We start from the raw sequence: 18,629 nt of genomic DNA, 5'->3' as shown, positions 1-18,629 counted from the left end.
AAGCATAAACTGACATCCTGAATACATTGAAATTACTTAAAATTAATTTAGGATTAATTTAAATACCATTTACTGAACACTTGCATTAATTAAACCTAAAACTTAAAAAATATGCCTAAATTGTAAGTAAATTGATTTTATGTTTTGTATTCTGTTATGTGAATTGAATTGTATGATTATTCTGCTATTATTTCACGCATGGTGGTTACTGAAGTGGACAGCTATTTAAAAGTCATTGTTTTGTTTTTGATCATCATCATTGTTTTTTTTATCATTATGCAAAGAGATTCTTGCAGGGTCACTGTGGTTAAAAGAAGTTAACTCGAACCTTTCAAACTGTCATCTTAGTTAAAACAAAAAACCAGGCATCAACGAAACAGGGCTGGAAAACAGGCAAATTCAATCTCCCAAAACTGTTTTGGGACAATAACAATTTTCGACTTTTAGTAACATTGTTAAAAATGTATTGTAATGATGCATCTTCTGCAAGCTATCACAGATAGAAACTAGACAGTAAAAGCATATCTTATCTTTTAAGATGTCCATTTTAATGACATCATATTAGTGTGCAGTGTCATTAGCGTATATGTAGCTGTAGACATATTTTGACTTTTTAACAAACTCATAATTCAGAGGTTCCAGTGATAACAGAGAGAAAAGAGTACAAAATACATAAGCTTTGGAACATTTAAAAACAAAAATCAACAAATTTAGTTTATGGACATAAAAGTGTGGGGAAAACTAAAGAATAAATACAGAACTTCAGGGGTTGATTTCATCATCAAGGCACAAAACAGAGGGGCAAACTGAAACTTCAACATTGTATTTTATCAGCATTACCTTAGCTGATAGCTACAGTTTATCATATTAAATCTCTTGTTTTGGCCACATGCTACAAAAAGTATGTCTGTGAAAATACTTTGTTAAAAAACAAATTGAGTATACACATGCTTTAAAAAAAACACTGGCACTTTTATCACAAAAAAGAACAATTCATTTTAACTGGATATAACACAGCATATTTTGAATAAACATAAATGTAAAAAGAATGGTAAAGTGGCCTATTTGGATTAAAATATGGCAATAAATATTGTGAAAATATCTTCGCTGTTAAATGAACAAATGTTAAAATAGATAATATGCCTGATTTACAGACATTTCCTTGCATAATTTCTTATTTGTGATATATCTGCATAATTGACAGTAACTTTGTTGAAAAAATGTTATTTGTATAAATGCTAAATATTGAACAAAAATCCTTACAGTTAGTTTAGTAGTGCCACCTAAAAGCTGTAAAAAAAATTTAATGAGGTGCTGCAGAGGTCATATAGGTGAAGCCTTTAATTAATTTAAAAGCTGTGTGACCAGTGGTAGGATGGTCTCCCCTTATATGTGAGTCTTGGTCCTCTCATGGTTTTATTTACATGGTTTTATTTCCAGCTCTGATGGAGTTTTTCCTTGCCTCCGTGGTCATTCGGGGTTCTGTATTCTGTATTTTTATGTTTTATGTTTTGCCTGATCCTTTGTCCTGTGATCGCATTTCTGTAAAGCTGCTTTGTGACAACATTTGTACACACACTCTAGATATCTGCACATCTCTCTCTCTCCCCCTTATAGTAATATGTTTAGGAAAAAGTATTTTTAGTTTAAGCAGTTAAAGTAATGCTTTTTTTTTTTCTTGGTAAAGCGCCACAATCAGGCCCATTGTTTGTTTGTTTCAACAAGATCCAAAAGATGGAGTCTCTCATGATGACAGTAGGAGAGAATCCTGGTTTTAAGCATTTAATAAAAGAGCTCGAGCCCTGTCACAACATTTCATCCCAACAAACAAAACATGGTTATAATGAAGTTACATTGTTATTATGAAGTTAATAAAGCTGAGGTTATACAGAATGCCCATCCTCTTTATTTTTTTCACCAACCATACTGAAAAGGTACCGAAAACATACCAAACCGCAGGGTTTATACAGGGCTGTCAACCGACCCTTGAATTTTCTGTACCGTTAAACCCCTAGTACACATGTGTCAAACACAAGGCCCGCGGGCCAAATGTGGCCCGCCACGTCTTTTTATGTGGCCCGCGAGAGCTTGTAAGATCTTAGTGTCTATAATAAATAAGTCAGAAGTGTTCTTTGACCAAAAAATACATTTCCCACAATGCTTGTCGATTGTATTACCCGCAAAGTTACGGCTTACTGCCACTACACGGCAGTGTAGTCATTGATGTGGAAACCCTGCCGGAGGGAAGGTGTAACTTCGCGGGTGGAATTGAGACATATAAATGTTTATCCCATAATGTCCAGAAAAAGAGAAGTTGATGCAGACGGACGGCTGTGCTTCAAGGCGAAAGACCGGTATGCCTTTTGTGTTACGAAGAGTGTTACTGACCAAAATAAACGCTTTTTAGGAGAGATATAAGTTCTGTGTAAACATTTATAAGACAATAGCTGACAAAATCTGTTTTAATGACGTTAATAAACATCACTGTGACAGCGCTAGTCGCAGTTTCACCGCAGCAAAGTACGAGGACGTGAATCACTTATCTAACCAGCCTTTACTGATTTCTGCCCTCAATAACCCTTTCAATAACCTCCAATAGCCTTTAATAGTCTTCAGTAGCCTTCAACAGTCTAACCTTGCAGCCGTGGTGTGTCCACTAAACTCCATAGTTATAAACATCCTGAGGTTAGCAGCGCGATAACTGACCTGTTTATAATGTAATCCCAGCAGTGACTCATGCTCTAAACGGCTGCTGTTAGCTGATTGGGCTGAAAGATGAACTGTAGAGAGCTGTATTATTCGGTTACAAAAATCTTTATTTCATACACAGAAGAACTTAAAAATTGTAAAAACGCTCCAGACTGGCTGAGCTGAGCCCTGTAGCCCGTGGCTGGGCTGTAGCTCTGACTCAGTAAAGACTGCGGACTTGTGGTGCTGCTGCTGCAGCTCCCACTAGTGGTTGGATGAGGAACTGCTAAATCTGAGGAAATGCTATGTTCTTAACAGCTCACAATTTTTGATTTTATATTTATTAAGCCTTATTTCAGTTAATAATTTCAAAGTTAATATAACTTGATGTCATTTCTATTCACTTGAATAGTTTGGTTCTTGATTGATGGAGTTTTTGGATTTCATGACATGACAAATTAAAAGGATTTATGTTAATAGAGCAACAAGCAAACATTTTTTCCATGCAACTGTAATATTTGATTGAATAAATAATATATTGAGAGTTATTTAACATTAAGGAGTAATTACATTCATTTACATATATTACATTTGGTTACATTTTATTACATTTATAAGTTACATCTGGCCCTCGGAGGACAGCCAATATGCCAATGTGGCCCTCGGCCAAAATGAGTTTGACACCCCTGCCCTAGTATATAGCATTGTATATTTATATATTCAATCATACTTGACATATTTCCTGCAATACCATTTGTCAATATGTCTATAGCGTACGTTATTGTGTGTAATGTTATTGTGTGTATTGTATATACTGTAAAGTTATCTGTGTATTGTATTTAATTTTTTTATTTCACTATTTTACATGTTGTAAATACTGTTCTCTGCACTCTAGTGGGAACCTGCACCCAAGTTTTTCACTCACATGTACACCTGTACTATGTGACATGACCTCACTCACTGAACTGCATTTACAATTCGCTCATTTGCACTTTGCTTATTTGCACAGCTGTACAGATGTTTTTCTGTAATGTAAACATCATCTGCAACTTTCTTGAAATAATATTTGACAATATTCATAGGTGTACAGTTCTGATTTATTATATTTCATTTTATTTCATTTTCATTTATCTCTAAGCTTCTATTGCTCTTCAGTGTTCTTTATTCCTTTAGTACTTTTAACTATATTCTTAATCTATTTTTTCGTAGTTTAATGTTTGTCAATGGTTTGGGTAACTGTTACATGCCATATGTGTTACTCTCACCAAGCCAAATTCCTTGCGAAATAAAGTGATTCTGGTTCTGATGACAGTACAAATCTTGAATCTAAATAAAAAAAACACTAAAAGGGATATACAGTTAATGACATCTACTTTATTTTAAGACTGGAATGTGTTTTTCTTTAGTTATCGAACTTGATATCGTGTAGGATGACCGGTATCGTTTTGATTAGTATCGACTGACCGTTTGCTCGTGGCTCTGCGTGGCTCTGCGTAATTCACACGCAGCTTTGGCGGCTGTAAGAGGATCAGGTCCTGCTCAGTAAAGCCAGAGACTTACAGAGTGAGTGTGTCACGCTTCACCAGTGAATCCGTGAATCCGCACTTTCCTGCTATCAGACGCTCGTCCACAGGGTCCCCGCGGCCCTGGGGTCTGTGTTTACTGATCCCGGGGGTCTTTATTTACTCTTCTGATAAGGAAAGAAACGTTATCTGTGGACTGGGCGGCTTGTGGAGGTTTGTTTAGGGTTTGGGTTTAGTTTGTAGTGTTTCAGGGTTTAATCAGTGGCACAGCCTCGGGAAATGATGCCCAGTGAGGCCATGCCCGTCGAGTCGAGGCCCGCAGCGCTGAAGGCGAGCGCGAGGACCGGCGGAATAAACTGCCACCGCAGCAAAAGGGCGTCGAGCTGCCCACGCTCCCAGCACGGCGGTGCGCGCGACCCTGTTGCCGTGGAGACCAGAGGGCGCGCACCGAAGGAGACAACAAAAGCGCGAGCTGCTGCTGCTTCCGGCGATTTAAAGACTACAGGAAAAGCGCGAGGGACAGCCTGCAAGCTACAGACCCGAGCACAGAGCAGACCTGCAGCACGAGGAGCAGCTCAACCTCAAAATACACCAAGCACTCGCTCACACACACACTGTGAAATACACAGGTAAGCAGGAGCAATATATAACCAGGTATAAATAACAGTGTGTACTACACCACCTGGGTTTAACTAAGTAAATGATGTAGGGTTGATGCTGCAGTTGTTCAGGTCTAGGTTCAGCAACAGTATGTGCTGTAAGAATGAGGTCAGCATGAGATCATCATTTTCACACATGGATTGTTCAATACAGAGTCCAGACTTTAACCCCATTGAGAATCTTTGGAATGTGCTGTAGAAGACTTTGTGCAGAGGTCAGACACTACCATCATCAATGCTGCAAGATCTTGGTGAAAAATTAATGCAACACCGGATTGAAATGAATCTTGTGACATTGCAGAAGCTTATTGAAACAATGGCACAGTGAATGTGTGCCTCAGTCAAAGCTATAAGAGGTCCAACAAAATATTAGAATCTGTTACCTTTTTTTGGTGGCAACTTTCTTTTGTCCAGGCAGTGTATTACCGATACTAAAAGTCTGTCCATGGAAGTCAAGGTAAAAAAAACTTTTGTTTTAAGAATTGTAAATCTTTTGGGCCATTCATGATCACATTTTGACACAATTTAAAATAACAACTTCCAGATTCAAATTATCTAAAAATGAAAGACAACCAAAAAGTGAGATATAAGTTATTTTTGCATGATTGTGACAATATTGGCAATCTACATTTTTAAAAATTAATTTTCACAATTTAGCAACTAAAACCTCTATTTCATTTACATCTAAATATGATATTTGTTTAAACACAAAGGCTATTTTAAAATCTAAATACTTATTTACCAATAAGATGGCTCTTTATTCTTAAATTCACAAAATAATAAGGGACTTGACATTGCTTGCCACATTAATGTGTAAATTATGGTCTCTACCTAAGCTATTTTTCTATTATGATATATTATTTAGGATAGACTGCACTGCAAATTGGGCTAGCTCATCCTAGCTGATTTTGTCCACAGTGATTTTAAATGATAATCTAAAGTTTTTGGTGAGAATGTGTAATTACATCTGATAAATCAGATGGAACTTTCTAAATTCTGCTCTGCAATTCCAAGTGGAATTTGAGCTTTTATTCTTTTTCACATTTTTAGGTAGACATGCAAAGAAATGCTCTTTTCAGAGTAAATGAATCTGGTCATTTTTGCGCAAATTCTGTTGCTCACCAGCAGATAAAGAATTAGTCTGCTATTTTGATATCTCCATGTTTACAGTAGCTCTTGTATCAGCATCATTACCTGGCCATGGTTGTTCAGGTATCAAGGAAAATATATTATAGCCAGAAAAATATGTCTGGGGACCTACCAGACTCCCTGTTTTTATAATTAATATATGTATTTTTGCAGGAATGGTAGCACGTTTATTGTAATTAATGTAATTATTATTTCCCTCTCCCTACTAAGGAACACTACTGCTTTTAATTTAAACATCTGCTGCTTATAAATGGAAATGAGTATGAGTTTTTTTAAACGTTGATCAAATGTAGTTTATCCCATTATGGTGCAGGGCACCACATCACATTCATTCCATGGGTGGGGCACTTCTCTATTAGAGGAGTGCTTAACTGGGCATGGTTAGAGTTTTTACACAAGTGGGATTGCAACTGAGCGTTCATATATGTTTTTCTGGAGATAACTTAAATAATCAAAAATTATATTGTTTAAAGCTTTACCATGCAGTTGCCGCATGTTAAATGTTGTTTACTATTTACTATAAGAATGAGCAGTGAACCTATACCCAAAAACATTTCTGAGATAATTTAATATTAAAATGTGGTAGATCTGAACAAAAAAAATGGCTTATAATTGTATGTATCAGAACAGATGCCATCAAAACAAACTGCTAAAACTACCACAAAACTAAAACATCTTCTTAAGTGGATTTTTTACAGCTCAAGCTGATGTAGGGACTGGAGTCCACCTGGAAGGAAAGCATTGTCAAATCTATTTAAATATATTTTAATACTTTATGCTTTGTAAATGTAGGTTCTGTCTATTTGATGTTTACAATACTGTGCAAGATTTCCATTTTTGTCAGGAACAGAAAATGGAACAAAATAAATCATCCAATCAAAATAGGCTTTGTAGGGCATTCTTTAACCAGAAAACACAACTATAAAAAACTTTATTAATATGAATATGATTATATACTATTCTGTGATACTTTTATATATTTGTAAATCATCATGCTGAATTCTATCAGGATTGCCAAGTTCCAGTCTGGTGTTGTTGGTCTAGAATAAAGGTTGCCACAAAGCTGCCAACCATATGGTGGTTGTCCTAATCCATGTCTAGCGTGGCCTGGTGGATGTACATCTGTTAAATGAAGGTTTAAAGGACTCTGACCTTCACAGTAACTGTCTGAGTAACTGGGTAATGACGTGTTTGTCTCTTTTTCTAACAGCCATAAAGCCTTTACTGTTTTTGCTCCAAACCCCAAGAAAAGGCAAGATATCCAGAGAAGTGAGTCTGGTTTCATTTGGACTAACTAGAGTTCTGTGCTCTCTATGTTAAATATCTCTCTGTGTTAAATACATTTTAGGTGACTGTAATTCCTGGTTTATACATTTAAACCTTCCAACTGAATGACTTCTGATTCTGATATATTACAGAAGCTGAGGCAGAACTTGCAGCATTAGAAGACCTACGCTTGAGTAAAGCCATGGGATATGTTTCCATCTCGCCTAGTGCTGTGGGTAAGTCTCTAATTTGTAAGACAACAACTTGGCTTTTATTCCCATAGTCTTCCCCTAACTTGTTCTGAAAATTTAGTGTTCTTAGTGTTCACAGTTTTAATTGGTGTGAATTCTTTTACTTGCTGTCTTCATTAGCTCTGTAGCTCTGGTTTAAAACTAATGAAACCCAAAATTGCAGAACCCAAATATGTATTTTATTCATTTGACGTAAAAGGACTCTGTATTTTATATATATATATAAATACATTTTTTAATTATTTTTAATACATTGTGGCTTTTACATTATGGCTCTGCGCACAGACACATATAAAATACACACACGTAAATGAAAGCTGTTAATAGGCTATATGTGATGTCCACTTGGTGGCGATACTGTGCTTGTGATTGATTGTCATGTTGAATTCAATTCTGTCTGACTGGTCACAACAAAAAAAAAACATGCCAAGGGCTGTCTAATGTTACTCTAAGGGAAATAATGTCTTTCCGATTTGCAGGTGGGAGTTTAACACTGGAGGAAGTCCGAAAAAAACAGCAACAAGAAATGCAAACTCAAAGACGGCAAAAACAAGTGTGTGACCACACAGACATTTGGTGAATAATTTCTGTCACTTTAATCTGATCAGATTTCATTAATGTCTTTCTTTCTTTTTTCAGACGAAAAAATATGTTTTGGGAACATCTCCTATGGCAGTTGGATAATGTTCTGAATATTAGAACTAAACCACAATCATCAAACTTCCTCGCAGCTCATGTCTTCAAATAATGTGTCCTTACATTCAATTGTGTACACTGAACCTTAGGATACAGAAGTCATACATTCACAAAATATATGATTTATTGTACTTTTACTCTATTCTTCACTGTGTTAAGTGTCAGCAGTGCAATTTTCAATGAGACGAAGTGTGAGTGGATTTGTGCAGTAATAATAAATGTCCCAGTGTCTAATACTATAAGAAGCTTATTTTTGAGAATGTAGAAGGCACAATACGTGTTGTTACTTATTATCCTGTCTACATGTGTAACAATAACAATATCTGTTGTTTAACCTTAAATCATTTACTTTTAATTAAGTGCAGAGAATATAAATCCAGGGTATTTAATGTTTTATCTGGTCATCTTAATTCTATTTGGTAATATCCATCCATTCATTCCATGATCCAGACCAACAAGATCATAGGGATAGTGCAATTTAGCGATAGTAATAAGGTAAAAACCTACTAATAATTATGTAACTTCAAGAGATAGGTGTTAACAGGTGATTGTAGTTGTGGTTTGGTAGCCATGGAATGCAAAATCTTTGGAGAGCCAAGATAAGCAGAGAATCTCCAAATATGTGACAACGTTATTGAAAGACACATTAGAATGGATTTTCATATTTTTCATTCTGCAGTGCGTATCATTAAACGATTCAAGAAATCATGAGGAATTCCAGTTTTTAAAGGGCAATAGCACACCCCTAAGCAGAAGGGATTACTTTGGCAAACCTCTGTCGAGCACTGCAATACAGAGTTACATTCACAAATGCCACTTAAACCTTTACTGTGGAAAAGATAGGCCTTATGATAAACATCCAAAAGTGGCATCAGCTTCTCTGGGGTTGGAGAGGTCTGGGATGGAAAATCACACAATGGAATCATTTTTGCCCAGACGAATCTGTAATTTAGGTGTCTTTTGGGAGAAATGGATGCTGTGTACATTAGATAGGATATAGGATTTATAGGATGACTGTATAGTGCGGAAAAGTACATTGAGATCTTAAAGCAATTGCCTTAAAGGTGACTTATTTTCTAGAGGCATCCATTTATTTTTCAACAAGATTCAGCTCATTCAAAGGCATAGATGTGGAAGAAGAGAGTAGGTGTTATTGACTGATCTGCCAGCAGCCCTGATCTGTCCTGACTGTGTGTACAACTTTTTGCAGGAATAATGTGACAAAAACATAATTGAAACACTTTATTGTTTGATTTTCTTGATGCCATAATAAAAAGTATCTTGAATAGGAAATACAACCTTACTAAGTGGTAAATGTTTTTTGGAATGTGCTGCATGCTGCTGACCAGGCAAAAACGATGAATATATATGAACATATAATGGGTTCATATGCTCTGCAATGAAATAAAAGTATAATAAATGTAAGAAAGGTATTTTTCTGTTTTCCCACCTTTTTCTGATTTGGGTTGTATATTGTTACAGCGATTTGTTCACACCCAGTAGAAAAATATTCCAATTTCTCTTTGGAAAGTAATGAATAATACATTCCCCTTACAGTTCTCATGCTTGTCCCATAGTTAGTAAAAAAAAAAAAAAAGTACAGACAAAGGCATACTATTACAGTGTTATTTCAAATGCGCAATATGTAATTGAGTTTCATTCATTCCGTTATGTCATGCTGTTCATTGCGGTCTTGACAGTGTTGTGTTTTTCATCTGTTCCCTAGCAACAATGAGTTTTCTCTCTCTCTCTTTCTCCTTTTCTCTTTTTGTTTTCTCCTCCGTGTGTATTCTGAGAACCATCGAGTTTAAAATTTCCAAAAATACAAACTAGTCTCCTGCTGGAGGGAAAAAGAGAGAGTGAGAGAGAGAAAGAGGAGAGAGAGAGTTGTGTATATTACAAGATGTGCATGGAAAACACAGGGAACAGGCAGTGAAGGCCAGCTGTGTTTTTCCTCAGTGTGGTTTAGTCTTACGCTCTTTTACAACACCATCACTCCCTGTACCATGTACCACCGAGTGCTGGGCTACAGCTCTGCGTTACAAATTATACAAATGTTTGGACAGTGCTGCACGAGGCAATTTTGCAGAAGTGCAGTGATTTATGTTAAATACAACAATAGGAAAATATCAGTTTGCATGACAAGGGGCTGAACTACATCCAGGCCTACTTCACAGAATTAATGAACAGGCCTGAAGCAATGCATTCAAATAAGGCCTATTTAAAATTAATAACTTCTACTAATTTTACATTTATTTGGTAACTGATCCATAAAAAACAGATTGTTTTCTAATGGAGTACTGATCCAATGAAATACAAGAAGATGTTGCAACTCATAAACAAGGACACAAGCTGTATTCAAAAGCCTGGGCTGCAGTGGAGACGGCATGTCCTCAGTACTACTGTCCACTAAAGTATCCTATTGAACACACATATAAACAGTCTAATGAGGCTTTCACTAGAAATTATTAAAACAAAATAACAATTTAAATAAACTCTTCTATGGAGGCTTAGTTTTACAAAGTTTTCATAAAAATATTTTGTACCCTTTGCATTTTATATGCACAGAGACCTAACAAAGGTTACCAAGGGTCTGGGAAAGAGTAATCAGTTGCGTCCTCATCAAATCCAGAGTGACGGAATTGCCAAAGGTTAGAATATTAGTCTTTGACACCCAGAGATGGCACTGAACGATGTTATGGCCTAGGCAAGACTTTGGTTGATGCTCCTTGCCTCATCAATAATCTGGTTTATACATTCACACAAGAACCAGTTTGAAAAATATACATACAAATAACATATTGCACAAATAAGATATTCATAATATTACATAAACCTGTGCAGAAATAAAAAATATACAAATAATGTAAATAAGAGCATTGCGAAAAGAAAAAAAAACATCAGTTTAAACTAGTGCACTATGCCTACTGCATCATTGAAAACAGAGGAGTGTATGTGTGTTAGAATGTATTTATTTGTAAAAAAAAAAAAATCATGGTAATAATAAACGTTAAAAATTAACTGTTTTGATAGTCGACAAGGTAATAATAGAACATATGACACATTAAAGCCTTACATAACATTCCAAACACTAACAGCAAGAAGCGCAGGGTGCTAATAAGGATGGGCGGCTCCCCTAGCATTTGCCTACATTGCCTATGTAGTGGGCTGGCTCTGCTGAAACCGACCTTGTAACCACAACAACCCATGCAGATACATTTGTGATGTCCAAACACACAAATCTACGGAGCCCGGGAGGGGCCGTGGATAAAAAAAATAATTAAATCGAGTGAACGATGTAGCAGTTCGTGCTCACGTTTTCTTTAATTCGAGTGAACGATTTGCAATTCGTGCTCACGATTTCTTTAATTCGTGCTCACGATTTCTGTAATTCGTGCGCACGATTTCTGTAATTCGAGTGAACGATTTCTGTAATTCCTGCTCACGTTTTTATGCAATAAGACAATAAGCTGGGAGGGAAAGGAGCATTTTCTCTCTTGATCTGTTACAGGGGTGCAGTGATGATAATCAGTTATCTACCTTTATAACCTGCTGATATTAATGCACTAGTGTTACAGTTAGATGTACAGTACAGTGAGCAGATTTTGCCTGGTGGTGGAATCTCTACAGCGCGTGGGGGAGAGCCGTCCGCGGCACGGGTTCCCTGGCCGCGAGCGCAGGTCTTCACGGAGCTTATTTACCAACAATATAGACAAATATAGTCAATTCCAGTCATGATTAAAGGAAACAAACATTACTAATGCAGGATAACTGTGTGTTATTAAAACCAGATCAAAACAAAGTTATAATGCAATGTGGAACTGTTTATAATTTCTTATTTTCAACAATAGTATAACGTAAAGAAGTATAATTATATAAATATACAGCTATAAGACTTAGGTCCAAATGTACACTGTAAAAGTTAATAAAGATAATACAAAATTAATGCAAGGTGTGACAGTTGTCTATGAATGGCTCATATAAGAGCTGCTTTAAATATGTAACACTATATAAAATCAAAATAGCTGGTCTAAAATACTATTAATACAATGTATTAAGATATTTAGTAAATAGGCATTTCATATAATAATTTGGATCAATTTGATAATTTATTCCAATATGTTTCCTAAAATAATTAAGTTTCTATATCTGATGAAATGTCCTGAATATCTGCTTATTCTCAAATCACAGTGTCCTGCCCAGAAACATGCCACAAGCTTCAAATAAAAAAATATAATAATTATAAACTTCTTAAATGTATATTTTCTGAATTATGTGTTTATTTATTATACAAATTATTAAAATATAGATTAAATCTATCATAAAAGTAATAATGATGTAACCAGATTTAAGAAGGTGTGCATTTCCTTGGAGGCTGGCTGAATGTTATTTAGAAATTAATAAACACATTTGCACATTGCATTATAACTTTGTTTTGATCTGGTTTTAATAACACACAGTTGTCCTGCATCAGTAAAATGTTTGTTTCCTTTATTCATGACTGGAATTGACTGTATTTGTCTACATTGTTGGTAAATAAGCTCCGTGAAGACCTGCGCGCGCGGCAGGTGTCTGGCGGCGGGGGAACCGATGCCGCGGACGGCTCTCCCCCACGCGCTGTAGAGATTCCACCACCAGGCAAAATCTGCTCACTGTACTGTACATCTAACTGTAACACTAGTGCATTAATAACAGCAGGTTATAAAGGTAGATAACTGATTATCATTACTGCACCCCTGTAACAGATCAAGAGAGAAAATGCTCCTTTCCCTCCGAGCTTCTTGTCTTATTGCGCATAAAAACGTGAGCACGAATTACAGAAATCGTTCACTCGAATTACAGAAATCGTGCGCACGAATTACAGAAATCGTGAGCACGAATTAAAGAAATCGTGAGCACGAATTGCAAATCGTTCACTCGAATTAAAGAAAACGTGAGCACGAACTGCTACATCGTTCACTCGATTTTATTATTTTTTTTATCCACGGCCCCTCCCGGGCTCCGTACAAATCCAATCTGTTCACTTGAAAATAACAGTGGGGGCAGTCATTTTAACAGATCTTATTTTAGAAACAAATCCTATTTTCCTGTAGTCTGAACACAATGTGAAAAGTCTAAACTTCAAAATGAAACAGATCTGTTATTTTGTATTGTTTTTTCACATACCAAATGCGATCTTTTCAAATAAGATTTTAGTCATTTTTTAATTTATTTCCTAGATAATATATGTATCCAATTTGTGAACATGTGACATGAATGAGAACAATCTGATCAGATTTAGTATGCCATTTTGCCTGGCATTCATAAATGTATCAATGTGTACATGTGCATCGTTTCAAACAGATACAGGTCGCTTACATGTATCTATGCCTCTTAATGTGTGTTGTATTTTTTCACTGTGTATTAGTCTTTGATATTCAAATGAACTCAGTAGCGGACCTACTGTAGGTATCAGCAACAAGGGCAGATGTCTACGGCAGCATCCTTCAGGACGATGGGGAACAGGGTGTTCACATACACTCAAAAATTGGAATGGTGATATTTGCACGTCACATCAATGACATCGTGTCACCGTCTGAGTTAATTAACCTCGTCGGAGTGAGGGTCTTAATTCTAGTCTTTGAGCTAGGCAGGCTGCTGCCTGGGAAGGTCTCCCACCGAGACCTGTGATGTGGAAAGGGAGGTGGGGGAAGGTTGACCTCAGGACACTGGAAGCCTGAGGTAGGGAGGAGGGGGAATCTATCAAAGAGCACACAGATAGTCAAATCAGATCTGAGCAAAGAATCTGAATTGATTGTTAAGGCTTGATTGACATGGACTATAAATGCGGAATGACAGAATTCCTTAGCATTGCTAGCATTCTGAAAGGTGCAATAAATAACATTAGCGAGCTGGACTAGTGGCTAACTAATGCTGCGTTTTATTTACATCGAAGATACAATGCTAGATTTGTGAAGGACATCAGTTGTAATTGACAATTAAATGTTAACAATTAAAAGATGCTATTCCACTTAAACATTCAGATAAATTGGGTTTACCACAATATTTAACTGATTTTTTTAATGAGGGATTCAAGTTTCAAGATGCTCCAAATTACCATTGTTAGCATTTTCTAAGCTTAGCATTGTTAGCTATTTTAGTTGATAACAGTATGCAGTATTTTGCACAACCAAACACCAGAAAAACATGTCCACAGATAGATATTGGAATATGTATGTGAACTGCTGGTGAGGCTCAATCTGACCTGTGGGGCTTTTCCAATTGAAATTTCCTACTTGAAATTCATCTCACATGGAATGCTAAATAACAGTAGCTTTTTCTATATGGAACAACTGAGAAAAATGTGAAACAAATATATTTGGCCACTGGTTACAGTTACATTATTAAAACATTGTCTAGAAAAGTATGGATTTAAAATGTATTGCTATTTTTAACTTCAGTACAGCATGACTAGAGGCCTGACAACATCCTTACAACAAAAAAAGGTCAATTTTAAATGGACAGCTGGGGGAAGGAACATCCTTTTTAATGTCTGTTGTATTTTTCGCCCTGTGAAATGGGCAGCATTACTGGTAGTAAGTGGTATAGTAAATCCACACAAAACAATCTGGAATGGTGAAACTCTTGCACGTCATGTCAAATGTAGTATCATGTCACTGTCTGGGTCAATTAACATTGTCGAAGTGAGTGTCGTGAGTCTAGTGTGTGAGCTTGGGAAGGTCTCCCACTGAGACGTGTGATGTGGGAACAGAAGTGGGGGTGGGTTGACCTTAGGTCTCCCTGCTGGAAGCCCGAGGTGGAGGGGAGTGGGAGGGTCTGTTCAAATAGCACCTTTAACTTTATGCAGTACTAATGCAATTAGTAAAATCAGTAACACATTGATTTTTTACCAAATAAAACACAATTCTTTCATTTCTCTCATTTGTGTAAAATATATATATAATGTAACATCTGTCTGCACATGGTAGGGCAGACAACCTAGGTGAATAGGTTTAGTTTTGACTCTTGGTTGACCCTGTTGGGGGATGGGTAAAGTATTCAGTCTGCAGTGGCAAATCAACAACACAAATGGATAAGAAAAGGTCGAAACCATCAGGTGTCCAGTTTAGAAAAAAGAGAAAAGAAGGAGATGAGAAAGACACTATAGACAAATACATGCAGCTACTGTGTCATCTCTTTATGTCTGTCTATAATGCTATCATGCATGCAATGAATAGACTCATAGAACACATTTGGCAACAATGTTTTGTTTTCTGACCAACTAGATTACAATGCATTTATTTCACACATTTTCATCATGACAGTGATGTAGCCTGCAGCTAAATGATAACAGCCTAGAATGCTATTGATTTGTTTAACTTGCATGGCATCTTTGGTGTGAGGGGGGTGGGGTGGGAGACTATATAGGGTGGAGGGTCAGCTAGGGTGCTATACAAGCGAGAACTGCATCTGAATGAACTCAATAACATGTCAACATCCAAAGCAGTTTGTCTTCCGAAGAAGTGTGAAGAATTAGGCCTAGTGTCACTTGGCAGTGTATTTGGTTCATGAAAGAACATCAGTCATTCAGGAGTCAAAATGACCACGTTCCTCAGTATTTGACCTCTGGTCAAATAACAATCTTTTTTTAACCCTCCTGTTATGTTGCGGGTCAGATTGACCAATTTTAAAATTTAAGATACATTTTTGTAATCATTTTTGGAGCAAGAAACCTTAACCTTAACTCACACAGCAATGCTCCAAAATGTATTAGAAAGCCTTTCCTGGAAGCCTTTAACTCAGAAGTAACGGTGAATATGCAGGCATCCCAATACAAATCTCAATTTAATCCATATTAAACTCAGAACAATTAAACAATTAAATACTTATGCACAGATTTTAAGTGTGCCCAGATCCAACGTTATAAAAAGTGTTTAACTGTGAATATATGATAGGATATAAAAAAGACATAGAGCCTAAATAATCTAGGTTATTTATCTGTATTTAGAGCTATATAGAATACATACATTAAAATATACATTTGTTGTGTTATGTTGGTCAATGGTAAAATAAAAAAAAATCTTATAATATCTAACAATGGATTCAGCTCACTTTAAAATTCATTGCAAAAAAAACTGTAGTAGCTTAGCTCCAGGCCAGTGTACGCATTTCTTCTAGCATGACCTTGCCAAGTCATAATGAAGTCTGCATAATCTCGATCGGTCAGTGCACAGGTGTTTCCTCTTGGAGCTTTTGAGTCACTTTAACCTAGACGGGTCAGGGCGGAAGCCTATATTAGATGTGCGGCATAGAAATGCAAAGTGTGATGCAAATCGCCCCTATTTGCATTATGCTAACAGACAGATAGGACAGGAGAATCAGACAAAAGGGAATGCAAATGCTCCCCTGGTTTGAGTTAGCCATTTCACAAGACAAATACAGACACTGCAGTAGACAGAATAGACGCAAAAATGAGAAGGACAGACAAAAGAGCATTCACTTATACAACTGACTTGCGTATTTGTGTGGGAGCAGCAGTTGGGGTGTCAGTAACAGACCTCCAGAGTTTCTAACAGACTGTTTACAATTTGTCTTTCGGCCTGATTTCGTCATGCCACAGAACATCGTCTGTCTTACACTGTCTGTAATTGACGCAGGGAATGTGTATGAGACTGGAAATGCTGAGAACCCAGGCATGACCAGAGTGGAAGATCAGTATGAGGAAGATCCAGTGAGCAGTCTTAGGTTTTAATGAGGAAGCAGTGTGGGTGAAAGGTCAGTTTACACAGTTTAACAGCAGAGTAGATCGCATTTTTGCAACTGGGAGCCACCTCTGGAAAACCTCAAATCTGTCTGGACCAGTTTAGCAAAAAAAAAAAAAAAAATACACAGACATGCAAAAAGTCATGTGATAGCAATATGTAAATTGGTTAGCTCAGATTATGGTTTAGGAACACACACACATATTCTGTGAGGTGTGGAAATCTTGCAAGTGAGGTGGAACAGTGTGGCTAAGGCTGCAACACACTGTGTGTTCCATACCTGGCAACCTGTGGTGTGGAAACAGGACTGGGAAATGGACAGTGGGCGGGATCAGAAGCTAAAACACAAGCAGATTTACGCTCCATAACAGACAATTCAAATGACATATTAGCTGAAGCCTGCTGTCACAGAAATGCCAGTGTTTAATCTGAGCATGTTTCCCTTATATCCAGAGATGTATAGTTACTAGTAGCTACTAGTAGAACTACTAAGACACTTGCTTAGTATACTTAGTATCTATACTTTACTATTATATATATATATTTTTTTTCTACTTCCACTTTTTGTTTACTACATATTTTTTATGAATTAAATTTTAAATTTTTTCATGTGCTGCATTGTTACTTGTTACATTTAGGGGAAAAAAAACGAATCATTAAAAAAAAAAACATGCTCTCACAGATGCTCTGCGCTGTCACCATGTTTGAGGAAGCTGCCTGATCATCATTGAGCGAATCAAGCGATAAAGCCGATCTTTCCACTACTTTCTGTGATAACTACACAAAACAATACTTTTCCCTGTTCAGTATTTGCGTTGTACATTTCAGATTAAACTACTTGCAGTACGTAAGTACAAATATTAAATACTTTTTGAGTAACTGCACTCAAAAAGTGTGGTGCTTAAAGAAGACATCAACTTCAACTAAAAATACTTTATTGATAGAGTGGAAATGAAGGAGCTACTGAACGTCGTCATGTAACTGAGAGAGCCTATAAGCTCACTTGGTTCTCTAGTTTTTTCAATTGCAGTCTGAAAGCAGGAGTTCTATCACTGAGTAGAAGTGTGAAATATTTTTCACAGACGTCCCCCTGAGAAACTAATCCCGTCCGAATAGGGTTTATGTTATTATCTGATGACAAATTCCAAACATTTTAGTACAAGTTAGTACAGACAAATTGGTCTTTTAACTATTTACTGTAAACTAAGCATGACCTCATTTGGTTAATTTGTTTGACTTGAAAGCCGAATTATTTAATAATAAAAGAAACCAACTGTCAGTAAAAAAAAGTTTAGAAGGCTCATTATAATGCGCCCTGTCTGCCAGAATGTGCAAAACCACAGACTGTGAGCCAGACTTCCTCTCTGCTAAGTCCTGCTGTCTAGCCGTGGCAGTCTCGGCCGCTGAGTGGGCGAAGAGCGAATGACGTAGGTTGTCGGGTTGTGGGCGTAATTTGTTTCGCACCCGTATTCGTGAAGATCCCGCCTTTGCTGCGCAGCGATTGGCTGATCGGCTTGCACGGCCATAGGGTTGAGTGTATGAGGGAGGGTGCTATCGGCCAATCGTGGCGCAAGACTGGGATTAGACTAGCCAGTCGGAGCGAGGGTCGGCGGGACTCGGCTGAATGCGGGTGGACAGAAAATAACACCACTGTCT

The 18,629-nt window shown here is 36.9% G+C and overlaps 1 protein-coding gene across 1 annotated transcript; it reads left to right on the top strand.

Moving 5' to 3' along the window:
• Positions 1 to 4,216: 4,216 nt before the first annotated feature.
• Positions 4,217 to 9,535, top strand: zgc:194621 (uncharacterized protein LOC795037 homolog). Its single transcript, XM_007232677.4, has 5 exons — positions 4,217 to 4,840; positions 7,230 to 7,288; positions 7,438 to 7,521; positions 8,016 to 8,089; positions 8,176 to 9,535. Exons 1-5 carry the CDS (start codon positions 4,491 to 4,493, stop codon positions 8,218 to 8,220), a joined length of 612 nt encoding a protein of 203 aa, XP_007232739.2. The 5' UTR covers positions 4,217 to 4,490; the 3' UTR covers positions 8,221 to 9,535.
• The last annotated feature ends 9,094 nt before the right edge of the window (positions 9,536 to 18,629 follow it).

This window comes from Astyanax mexicanus, chromosome 1 (genome assembly GCF_023375975.1).
Source record: "Astyanax mexicanus isolate ESR-SI-001 chromosome 1, AstMex3_surface, whole genome shotgun sequence".
NCBI classification, from domain to species: domain Eukaryota; kingdom Metazoa; phylum Chordata; class Actinopteri; order Characiformes; family Acestrorhamphidae; genus Astyanax; species Astyanax mexicanus.
Note: the sequence above shows the minus strand (reverse complement) of the source record. Positions and strands in the feature narration are given on the sequence as shown.